The sequence below is a fragment of the Apium graveolens genome, chromosome 9, assembly GCF_009905375.1.
Source record: "Apium graveolens cultivar Ventura chromosome 9, ASM990537v1, whole genome shotgun sequence".
In the NCBI taxonomy this organism is placed as follows: Eukaryota; Viridiplantae; Streptophyta; class Magnoliopsida; order Apiales; family Apiaceae; genus Apium; species Apium graveolens.
This window is the reverse complement of record NC_133655.1, coordinates 129584525-129597989: the sequence shown is the minus strand read 5'-3', so window position 1 is coordinate 129597989 and position 13465 is coordinate 129584525. Positions and strand designations below refer to the sequence as shown.

Below are 13465 nucleotides of genomic sequence, written 5' to 3'. Positions count from 1 at the left end.
TGTGGTGTTCTCTATCTGGGATTTTGATTCACTTTGGGTTTGATTATTTATGACCTATCAGTGAGAATCTTAAGCAGTTTTAAAAAGAAGACGTAAATTATGATCATGGTAATATAAAAATTAGGACCGATTATTCAGTGATTACTTGTTCAGTATTCAAATTGTAAACTCTGTAAAATCATGTTGTTAATCTGGTCAACTCCATTTTTCAAATACTTTATATCATATTTAAGTGTCTTAGCGGTGAGAATCTTAAACAACTTTAAAAAGAAGACATAAATTATGATAGTGGGAGTATAAAAATAGGACCGATTATTCAGGAATTAGTTGTTCATATTCAGTAATTAGTTGTTCAGTATTCAAATTGTAAACTTTGTAAAATCACGTTGTTAATATGGTCAATGTTACTCAGGAAAATCATAAGATAAATGTCCTTAAGTCTTGACTAAGCCTCCGAGTAATATTCATGCAGCTGCATATACAATTTCTCCCAATTTTGTTCCTTTTGGAGCTGCCACTGCCAGACTGAAACTTTATAATTTTATTTTATTGTCCAATTTCTTCTGTATGGAATCAGATTATATGTGATAAGTCTAATTCCTTATGTCAAAAAAAACCTTTGAATGCTTATTCAGATGAACAAATAAACATCTAATGTTACATTGTATTCTAGAAATTACTTTAAATTAGTTTTTTTATATATTCTAGAATTAAAAATTATATTTTCATTTTCTCTATTAAACGGCTTTGTAACAACCCGATCACAATTATACGTATATACACTAAAAAGCAAAGATTTCAGTTCCGTTTTATTTAAAATCTGAGCCGAACCTGTCCTGCATACCCTTGCTCTCGGGTAATGAAAACAATGCTTACTTACATTGCAAGTTTGTTACTTCGTGTGAAAACTATACACGTGTCGTAAAAAGCAATTTTTTCTTGAGCCACCATCTGTTCATTCGGATCTAATTTTCATGCTGTTGGGTCCCGTCCCGTGATCTTAACCTGAATACCTGATCAATAATGTTACACGAACAGTGTTCGTGACACGCATACATAAATATCCTAAGACACATCCTAAGACACATAATTCAGTTTGTTGAATACCTGATCAATAATGTTACACAAACAGTGTTCGTGACACGCGTACATAAATATCCTAAGACACAGGATTCAGTTTATAAATACGAGTACAACTATTAAGCATTATCTATCTCTTTCCCAGGAGCATTTCAACCACTCTTTGATTATTATTTAATAAATAAATAAAGGTTTACTTTTTCTAGAATTGTTAGATCCAGGTCTTTTTTTTATTATATTATTACTATATAATGAAACCTAATTTTGTAGTATATAAATTTGTAGCCCATTAACCATGCACCTGTAACTTGATACAGTAACCATGCAGCTGATTTGGTTCACGTCCGGAAAATCTTAACAAATTTGATTTATAACTTAAAATGAATAATTGACTTATAAGTGATAAATACATTAATATTTATAAATTGGATAAGTTTTTTAATAATTTTACTTATAAGTCAGAATTTTTTTTAATTAAATAAACAAAAATAATAATTTTTGAATTTTATTATCTTAATTCGTAAATTTTAAATTAGATTACTTTTTCAAACATATATATTAAAATTAAAATTTATAAAAAAATGAAAATTCAAAATTAGTTGAGAAAAAGTACGTTCGTACTAATATTTAATTTATTAGCCTATAAATTAAATTTACAACTTATAAATAGTGTCAACAAATACTCATACATAAATAGTTACGGACTTTTTTTTTTTGAAAAAAAGCACTTGCATTGAAACATTTCCGAAATAATATTATAATTAATCATATCAGGTACGGTATCAAACCATTCCTGATGATCTGTCATAGAACAAGAAGCCCTAGCTAACAAATGGGCAACATTATTCGCAGATCGATGCACAAAACCAACTAACACTTCATCAAAGTATTTCAATAACTCAATACAATCACTAACAATAGTATCAAAAAATGATCTCCCCCTTACGCCATTTATAGCATCCACCAGAAGCTTCGAATCTGCTTCAAAAATGCATTTATGAACTCTCCACTCCTTCACACATGACAATGCCTCTTTTAAACCCAGCGCCTCCGCTTCCGTTGGTTGTCTTCTTCCACTAATTACTTTACACCTTGCATGCAAAAACTCTCCATGCTCATTCCTAACAACACAGCCCAGTCTCGTACTCTCCCTCCCACATGCTGCATCTATATTAACTTTAATCCATCCAACAGGTGGCTTAACCCAAACTGGCACACCATTCTGTCTACCTGAAACTACTTTATGTTCACCCTCATTCACCCTCCTCCATTCACTTAGCATACGCACAGCTGATTCTCGAACCCCAAACACAGAAATACTCACATGATCCCAGACCCATTTATTTCTCCTATTCCATAAATTCCAATAAATCAGACATATCAATGCACACTGATCAATTGTATTCACTGTAATAATTCTGCAAAATAGTTGGAACAGAGTTTCTCCTGGACGATCTTCGACAATTTGCCACAAACCAGCAGCTTCCCAGACATCCCGTGCAAAATTACATTTAACTAACACATGTACAGGTGTTTCTTCAGACATATGACACCACGGGCATTCCACATTGACCTGGACGTTCTTTGTTGCTAACGCAGCGACTGTTGGCAAACAATTCTTCATAACCCGCCACACAAAATTAAGGACTTTTCCTGGGACCTTCAACTTCCATATTTTCTTCCAAACTGCTACATCTGGTAGAGTATCCTCTCCCTTCAATGTTCTATATCCACTCTTAACTGTAAATTCCCCTTTATTATCAAACAGTCAAAACCATTCATCCACTATACTCCTCATTGGTAACAGAATTTGCTTAATTAACAGTCTATCCCGTTCGTTACAAATATCCTACAATACTTCTTCATCCCATGCTCTCTGATCTACCTGCATCAAGCTCTGCACTGTAATATGCTCAACTGTTCTGGCATTTCAGTCGTTAAAAAACCATTTTGATCATAGGGTAGCCACGACACAGACCATACATTGGTACTATCTCCATCTCCAATACGCTTTCTACACCCCTTCCTAACTAACTCTTGAGCCTCCATTATACTCCTCCATAAATAACTTGAGTTAGCTCCTAACTTGGCATTTAAAAAATCTGAACGAGGGAAATATCGTGCTTGCATCAACTTTGTCACAAGCGGATTCATATTATTAATAATTCTCCATCCCAGCTTCGCAAGCATCGAAATATTGAATTCCCTTAACCTTTTGCACCCCAAATGTCCACCTTCTTTACGCACACACAGCTTGTCCCATCCCATCCACTTTATACCTCTTCCTGTTCCTCCACTTCCCCACCAGAATGCATTCATTTTCCTTTCAATCCCCTCACAGACTTGGGTTGGTATCAAGAATAATTTCATCCAAAAACTTGGTATTGATTGTGCCTCCGTTTTCAGCAACAGTAGCTTCCCTGCCTTCGACAAACAACGATTACTCCACCCCCGTATCTTTTGCTCCACTCGATCCAACAAAAATGAAAAGATTGACACCTTATTTTTTCCCACCTGCATTGGCATACCTAAATACTTGCCTGGGTTCTGAATTTCACACACTCACAATGCAACACATACTTCTCTTCTATTATCATTCGATGTGTTTGGCGTAAAGATAACAGTGGATTTATTATAATTAATACACTGTCCTGAAGCTTTCTCATACCTCAAAAGGATGTTCTTCATCACCATAGCCTCTGATTTATTCGCCTTGAAAAACAAATAACAATCATCAGCAAAAAGGAGATGTGAGATCGTCGGAGCACCCCTTGCAATCGTACATCCATGTAATAATCCAGCCTCCTCATTTCTCCTAATCACTGAACTCAATCCTTCCGCACATAAGATATATATATATATATGGAGAAATAGGGTCTCCCTACCGTACTCCACGTTGCGGTTGAACCTCCCCAAATTCTACTCCATCGTGCAAGAAATTGTATGACACAGACCTCAGATGCCCCATTATTCTAGCTATCCACAGCTCGCTAAATCCAAACCTCGCCATCATATTTTCAATGTAACACCATTCCAACCTATCATATGCCTTTGAGATATCTATTTTAAGCCCAGCCATCCCATTTTTTCCTTGAGTACGTCTCTTCATATAATGATTTATCTCAAATGCTATAAGTGCATTATCTGTCAATAATCTCCCCTCAATAAACGCACTCTGCTTATCCGATATTAATTTTCCCAGACATGGCTTTATGCGATTTGATAGCACCTTAGACAACACTCTGACTAGCATATTGCACAAAGATATAGGTCTTAACTCTGACATCGTGTGCGGGTTCTTGACCTTTGGAATCAAACACACTAATGTACGATTCACTCCCATAGGCAACACCCCTGTCCTCATATACTTTCGATAAAACTGCACAACATCTTGACCCACTATACTCCAGAAAACTTGGAAGAATGCTGGATTCAGTCCATCACTCCCTGGGGATTTATCAGGATGCATCGAAAAGACTGCTGCTTTGACTTCCTCATATGTTATCTCAGCTGTTAACAACTTATTATCATCTTCTGTTATCTGGTTTACTTTTTCCCTTTGTGAAATTTTCCCCTCCACCGTCGATGCATGAAACAATTGTGAAAAGTAACCAGTAATAACTTCCTATATACCCTCATTTATTTCCTGCCACACTCCATTGTCATCTTTTAACCGTTTGATTTGATTATTTCTCTTCCTCGTCGAAGCATATTTATGGAAAAACCTTGTATTCTTATCACCCTCGCATAACCAAAATTGCTTAGCACGTTGTTTCCAATACTCCTTTTGCTTTTCTAGCAACTTCAAAAATTCCCATCGAGCATCATCATACAACTGCACCCCCAACCTATCCCTCCTTGATCTAAATTTTTTCAGCTTATCCATGTACTCCCTCATCTTCATTCGATACTCATGACTGATTCCACCTCCCCACTCTTCAAGCTTCAATCCACAGAATTGGATACGCTTCATAATTTCTCCATTTGCAGAACTTTCCCAACTATTCTTCACCATATTATAGCAATCACTCTCCCTAATCCAAATATTTTCAAACCAAAACCTTCTCTTCTTAGGCGCATATACTCGTTTATTCAACTGCAAGAATAAAGGAAGATGGTCTGATGTTGACATATCCCAGACTCGTACCTCTGCTTCAGGGAATATCTCTTTCCAACTAACATTAGCAAATCCCCTATCTAGCCTCTCCTGCACTCAATTGCTCTTTCCTCTAAATCTTTCCCACATAAATAATTCCCCAACATAACCTAAATCCACTAATCCACAATCATTTACTGTACTTACAAATCCTTCCATCAAGCTTCTCGCCCGATTATGAACCCCTCTCTTTTCTTCAGCGTACATAATGTCGTTAAAATCCCCAATAATACACCATGGAAGCATCGAACGACCTGCTAACTCCTTTAAAATATCCCATGACTCCCTTCTTCTATCCCTTTCTGGACACCCATAAAATCTAGTGTACCTCCACCTTCCTATCTGATCATTAACCACCTCAAAATCAATATAGTGTCGACCAACATCTTTGATATCAACACCACCCTCATTTTTCCAGAATAGTGCAAGCCCTCCACTATGTCCTTGTACCTCCACAGTCCTACATCCTGCATAATTAATGCTTCTACATACCTCTTCGACTTTATTCTGCTTTACTAATATTTCAGAAAAAAAAATAAGATTGGGCCTTACTTGTTGGATGATTTCCTTTAGAAATCGAACTGTACGTGGTTTGGCCAGCCCACGACAGTTCCAAGCTAACAAACTCATTTTTCTAGGCGGGCCTGGCTTCCAGGACCCGCCTCTAACCCGTTTTTTGGCCCAATAATATTATCAAGCCCAGTTTTTTGAATTCCCTCCACATCTGTTTCTTCCGTGATTTCCTCATTTTCCACCCATTTTCTCTTTGTCTCTATAACAACCCTATCACCTCCCCACATTTCATCTCCCATAATTTCATCCTCTTGATTTATCCCATATTTGGCTATAACCATATCCCTATGATTATGCTGTGTAATTCGAACTCCACCCTCATCCCCTAATTTCTCGCTCAATCTTCCCTCTATCTCCATGAATCTCGCCTCCACAGTACCCTCCCCATCTGTGGCGGTGCTTTGCCTGAAATTAAACTTATTATCTCCGGTACCTCTGCTACCTCCACTACCTCCATTTCTCAGCCATCGTGCTCCCACATTGCTATTCTTTGTACTACGCCCCTGTGCCCTAATCCATGTACCATACGCCTTCTCTATCTCCTTTCCTGGATTTACATAAACAATCGCACAGTCTATTTCTGAATGGCCTAACAATCCACAGACAAAACAAAATGTGCTTAACCTTTCGTATTTAAAATTAACCCAACTCCATGTACCCCCCTCTCTTTTAATCTTCATTCTACGCTTCAACGGCTTGTCAGTATCGAGCATCACCCTCACTCGAGCAAATGCCTTCCATGGGCCTTCCAGACTTGCCTTGTCTATCCTCACGAAGTTCCCAACAAACTCTCCTATACTTTTCAATATTTTTTCTAACATAAATCCATGAGGCAGGTCATGAATTTGCACCCAAATTTCTATTTTATTCAATTTGACTTCCTTTGGATCCTCCTCTACACCCAGCTTCTGGAGCACCAATGGACTTTGCTTAAATGACCAAGGCCCTCCATCGATGACCTTCTGCATATCCATAATATGATAAAAAACAAATGAGAATTTATCCCCACCCAATTCAAGTACTTCCATTCCTTCCTTTGGCCGCTACAATGACGCCATGACATTTTGCATAGCATTAAAATTAATGTTTTTCTCCGATAGGAAATTCCCCACCAATACAAACCACTGTTGGCTCTTATGTACTTCCTCCTCACCAATAATAAATCCCCCATCGTCCTCCGCCAGCGTTAACTTAACATATAGTTCCTCCAAATTTATTGATGCAGACGCCATTTGTGTTTATTATAACAAAAGCTTTCTATATTATAAACCAAAACGTAAAGATCCAAAACTTGTCATATAGACAAGACAAAACTTACCATATAGTAAGAGAGAAAAAGAATGACATCTAAATAGTTACGGACTTATAAGTCAATAAACTACTTATTCTTAGGCATCCAAACGAGCCCTCGATAGATATAGGGAGTTCACACAATTGACACGCTACAAAACACTCTATCTATGCATGTGATATGCACCTTTAATTCTTTATAATATTGTGCATAAAAGTGACAGCTTCGATCAGTTTAAACCCCGGGCACATGTTTGCTATCACTAAGGCAATTGAGTCACAAGCCAATAAAGGAGCTGTTATCTGTTATGTGGACCCAGTCATATAGCTGCCAGCTGTGATATAGTTTGTTAGACATGTTTGTCTATAAATACTTTCACAGACTCTGATTTTGGACAATTTGATTGAAATATATTTTACTTTCTTCTTTTTTTTACTTTCATTACTCTATCTGTTTCGCTACACACACAAATGATCATTCTTCAATTAACAATTCTATTATCGTATCAGAGCCAAACATGATGAATGTCGATCCTATAGCTACTTTGTCTTCTTCGTCTGCTTCGTAGTTTTGATCTGATTGTTTCAACATCTAAAATCTCCATTAACAATATTTTTAAACCCTAGTTTACAGGTTTTATCGATTCTCTCGAATTACTCGAATTCGTGTTGTTTGAATTTTCGATTTGTTGTTGAAACTATAATCGGTTAATTAGATCTGACTTATATTCGTAAATTAGACTTGTTTAGTAAACAAATTGACATATTATTCATCAGTTTTACTTTGATACAGTCATGTCTAAGCATGTTGTCACTACTAAAAATATGGCAATAGAAATTGGTTAATAACTGATGTATTTTTATTTTCAAACCGATATCTTCGCATGTGTAGAGAAAGGTCAGGGTCTATGACGTCGGTTTTTAGCCGATATTAAAAGTGAAGATATACATCGGTTTTCTTATATATAGCAATGTCAAATGAGATATAGCACATCATTTTTATTTTGGCAACCGATGTATAATACTTTGAGAGACATCGGTTTTAGCTTCTATTTCAATGTTAAAATCTTAATTAAACATCGATTTCCATTTAGTTAAATGATATCTATAGGACATGTCATTTTCCTTTGCGAAATTCAATGTATTTTTCTATTTTATTTCATTAAATACCAAATTCACTACAAGATCAGAAATGCGATCCAAAGAAATGTAAAATTATAACCCAAAAACATCCAACATTTTAAACTAGATATTTCTTTCATAAGAACCCAAACAAAAAGATCTATCCTTTCACTCGGGCCCTTAGCACTGCAATCCTTCTTAGTCTACACAGAAGAATCCCCATGGAGGTCATGATTGTCCCTTAGTAGTTCCTCATTTATCAACTCCTCCGATGCTTCTTGAGCATCAGCTATACAGTAGATGCAATTACAAGTAGGGCTCACTACAAGAAAAAAGTCCATAGACATCGCTTTTTGGCCGATGTCTATGCTATTTCCCAACCGATGTTGATGTCGGTGATGTCTATTTTAGACATCGGTGAATACCCGTTGTCCATACTCGATTAGACATCGATTTTAGTTAAAAAACTAATGTTTATGTGTGATTATTTACATAAAATGCTATAAAAAAATTATTTAATAAATAAATTACACCTAATTAAACATGTTAAACATATCATGAGCTATGTTTTTTGTCACAAAAACATCAGTTTTAGTGAAAAACACTGATGTCTATGTGATGATTTTTTACAAAAAATGCTATAACAAAATTATTTAATAACTAAATTACACCTATTAAAATATATTAAACATATATTGAGCTATGTTTTTTGTCACAAAAACATCGATAATTTTGACAAAGGTGATGTAAAATGACATATTAAACATCTGTTTCTTTAATGAAAGGTGATGTCTAATTTAGCATATAGATATCAGTGTTTTCTGGAATGAAGTGATGTTTATGTATCATTTAGACTTGAACTTGTTAGTCTTTAACATCAGTTGTTTATCTGAAACTGATGTACATTTTATTTTTTGACATCAGTTTTGTTTGGTTAAAAGTGATGTTTATAATGTTACTTGACATCAGTTTTATCTTAAACAAAGTGATTTCTATGTTTCATTTGGACTTGAACCTGGATTTCTTTGACATCAGTTTTTTACCTAAAAGTGATGTACATTATCTTTTTTGACATCATCTTTTCTTAATTGAAAGTGATGTGTAAGAAGTTTATAGACCAAATTGTGTAAAATTTTACATCACTAATTGTGTAATTGTTGTCTGAGAACGTCAACCAAAATAGTAAAACATATGATCTGAAATCTAAACTATTACATTCTCCAGAAACCAACTGAAGACATTTAGTCTAATGAAAATTGTTAGATAGTTTTTTCACTATCCTGTTTTGAACACTCTTCAAAATATGGACTAAAAAGTTATAACATAGAAATGTATATATTACACCGAATAACTATGACAATTTATAGATTTTTCATTTTATAACTTGAACCATTATACATGCAAAATCTAGGTCAGATTCACCCTCGAGTATTGTGGATAGTTCACGGTAAACTCTTTTAGCATCCAGAAGTACACAAAGTCGGCGTATTATCAAAGCACCGCGTCTAGAAATAAAATAAAAAAAATCACTGATCCAAAAATAGTGGAACTTACACAAAGGATATCAGCTACTTGGGTACTAACTAGGAGAATGGAAGAGAACTCACTTTTCTAGCAAAGAATTGTCAATACGAAAATTATGGACTAAAAATACAGCAAGCTGCCGAAAATGCTTTGGTTCTCTCGCTATCACTGTATGCACCTCAAGTACCAGGAGCACAACCTGAGGAAAGATACCAAAATATATCCATAGGAATTTAAAAAGGAGCAGTTTGCTTCATCATTCAGTTATAAACCAAATAACAATTTAGAACCTCATATTTACATGCATGAGATAGATCCCAAACATTTAATATTTTGACTTCAACATTCAAACTTATATAAAATTCAATATTTAAATAATTTGAACCCTAAATGGGATTATAACCATGTTTACTGTACTGCATAAGAATTTTTTATCTGGGATTGGGCACCTCATTCTAGTTCACACAATATCCTGTCCAATGTCATTTAAAATCTGTTTTCTTTTAATCACAATACCGACTGACTAATGAAAGAATTACAATTAAAATGGTCTCTCCAAGACTCAGCAGGAGGAATGTATTGATCTTATTATTATCAAACTGGAGTACAAACATTTATATCTACTGGGAACAAAACAGAAACAAACTAATCCAACAAACCAGGAGCACTCCTACACTAACTCAACTACTGCAGCTATATTGCCATGACTTATTCAAACTCCTAAAACAACTCAAGAAAGTTTGCTACACTTCCAAACCAAGTCAAACAGCAACATTCAGACATAAACAAATTAATATTATTTCAACGTTCAGACAATTATTAACCTTAGCAAGGGGAGAAAGGAAATTTGTGGTGCAACTAGCATTGGAAACAATATGGAGGTCAGATTTGTATTCCTTCTCATTGACACCAACAACAAACATAGGAGCATCTTTGCTAGGGGCAGATATTATGACCTTCTTTGCACCTCCCTGAGAAACAAGATAGAAGTCCAATCAATATACCTTTCGTGAAATTACTTCACTAGAATACAAGATTACATTTAATAGGCAAATATTAGTACCTAATAAACTATTCCCTCATACAAAACACTTTCCCCACAGAAAATACTCATGTCAATACATAAAAACATACCTGAAAAGAACTGACATGTACGGCTAACAACAATATTGTGAGCATTATATCATTTAACCCATACCTTGAACCGAAGACAGCAACAGGTTTCTCACCAAATAAAAGGGTCTTATCATCTTTAACTTTGAGTTCATGATGCTTCCAGGAACTATGGACACTGTCATACTTGAACATATATGTCTACGACAAACAATAAACAACAAACAATAATTAGTTTCACTTTCGCAAAAGCAAACAAGGAAGATCAATCTTTGTTGTTAACTTGCAAAACTAACACCAACTTGTAAGCATACACAGTCAATTTCAAATTGACTGAGATTTGACCAGAACACAATCGTTAAAATGAATGTCTATTATAATCATTCAATCTTACATTCAAGTTTCGATCCAGCCTTATAATAATGATAACCGTCTATAAGTAACTTGCAAGTTAATGCGGAACTAGTTGGAGAAGACATTGTGGAAATAGGTTTGTAATGTACACTAGTTGGAGAAGACTTTGTGGAACAAGTTGGATAAGATTTTGCGGAACCGTAATAAGAATTGGAATGGTCATTGTCACCATCCTTAAAGGTGGCATCAGAAGAAGGAAAATAAGCATCCATTTCAATTTTTTCCATAATTCGTTGAGTAGTCCAGAGGTATGAAGAGTGACCCTCCACGAATTCTGTTACATCGATCTGTACCAAGAAAAACTCATTTACTCATAATTATGTTAAATTTATATCAAAGTATGATAAGTATATCTGCTAACTGCAACAAAAAATGATGGTTAGCAGATACTTGCATTCTCAATTCTAGGGGTATCAACTTCTTGCATTCCAGCTAATCCTTTGCTGAGGAGACTGTTTATATATGAGAATATCAAGTTGCAACGTTTTAGAATAAACTCACAAAGATAAAATCACATGTTATGGCGAACCAATATTATACTTTTAAAATTAATCAGAAATGAAACCGAGAAATGGTATTATCCACTAGATAGGAAGAACCAGCAGAATTGTGAACATTAAGTAATAAGTTCACGGCTGCTATAGTATGTACCTAGCACGAAAGATGACTCCAAGCATCCAGTCATTTGTAGAATATGCATTCACAAATCTTCCAGACACAACCTGCAAAAGAACTGGTCTATGAATTTAAAGGGAAACATAATGGATCACCAAGACGGATCATTTATAAATAAAAAAGTAGGATATTACCTTCCTTGCTTCTTCCCAGTTTTCACCTTTAATAGAAAGAGGTGAACCAAGGAGAACAACTCTTTCAACCAGCTGAGCTGCAAGTATTCATTGTAACTGCATTAGAACAGTTCTGGCTAGCATAAATGAAAAGGAAAAAGAGTTTCTGTCCCTGAAGATACCATCACAGTCAGCTTTAGCCAGAGTTTCAAGACACTTGAAAATTACTCGTGCTCCAAGCGAAAACCCTATTAGCGTCACATGCCTGAAATGTATTTGGACACAATATATATTAAATTTTAAACAACAAACCATGAACTCCTAGTATATCAAAATTATGTTCCTATACTTTGATTGGCATGTTTACCTCTGTCCATGCAATCCCTTTAACAAAACTTCTTCAGCGAGTAACATTCCAGCCTGATCAGACCTACTCACAAAATAGAATAATTTAGCAAGACGTGGGAAGCGGGAAAAGATAAGGGAGAACTCTTGATAAAGAGAGGAACCTGTCTATGGCAATTGCCCATTTGCTGTCAATAAGATCAAGTACATTGAGTAATGTTATTGGCCAGGCCAGTGCACTGACAAGAGAGTGTAATGTAGTCAACATGGCTCCTTGTTTCATCGCAGTAATTGTAAGCTCTGCAGCAGGTACATGAAATTCTATCATAAACTATATCTATCCTGACACTAATTCACTAAAGGGTGATATGATTTACGTGTAGTTAGCCAGTCCTGAATTAGAGTAAATTTGTGTTCAAAGACTTTCCAGTGACAAGGCAATTTATTAGTTTCTAGTAAAGTTCCATTATGCAGTTTTACAAGTAAAAATGAAAATCATCTACTCTAGAACATATGGAAACTTACAATAACTTTATAGTAACACTGTCATGAGCCTCTCGTACCCGGGAAGAGCGCGCATATAAACAACTTAATTTCGATAACTTGTCTATAAAATAAAGGAGATAAATCTATAACAAGCACCAAACACCAAATCAAAACATTTAAAACCTAATTATATCCATAATAAAATAATAGATCAGCCTTTATAACGAGCAAAATTAAATAAACAACACTAAATCAAATCATAAATCACAAATCACAACTAAAGTAAAAAAATGAGGATTAAAGTTAAAAATACCATGTAATCAGTAGAGATGAAAGGATCGTTAACTTTACATAATTTGTAAAAATAAAAAAAACAAACAAAAATACAAATGAACAACCAAAAATACCCAAATTACCTAAAGCTTTAAATCTTTTTCTCAGATTAGGTCCTGTATACAACAAGAAGAAAAGTATTAGCAACAAGTCTAGACACTAAATTAATAAAAAAAATTAAGGGTTTCGAATTAGAAAAAACCCCAATTTACAAAATTAGGGTTTTCAATTCAAAAATCTT

The 13465-nt window shown here is 34.9% G+C and overlaps 1 protein-coding gene across 1 annotated transcript; it reads right to left on the bottom strand.

Moving 5' to 3' along the window:
- Positions 1–5293: 5293 nt before the first annotated feature.
- On the bottom strand, positions 5294–5866 carry LOC141685565 (uncharacterized). The gene has a single exon (XM_074490659.1). It carries the CDS (start codon positions 5864–5866, stop codon positions 5294–5296), a length of 573 nt encoding a protein of 190 aa, XP_074346760.1.
- Between the last annotated feature and the right edge of the window lie 7599 nt (positions 5867–13465).

What these genes read in the sequence shown, in the direction of transcription:
- LOC141685565 (XM_074490659.1), bottom strand. Translation starts at nt 5,866, where the DNA reads ATGAGTTTGTTAGCTTGGAACTGTCGTGGGCTGGCCAAACCACGTACA.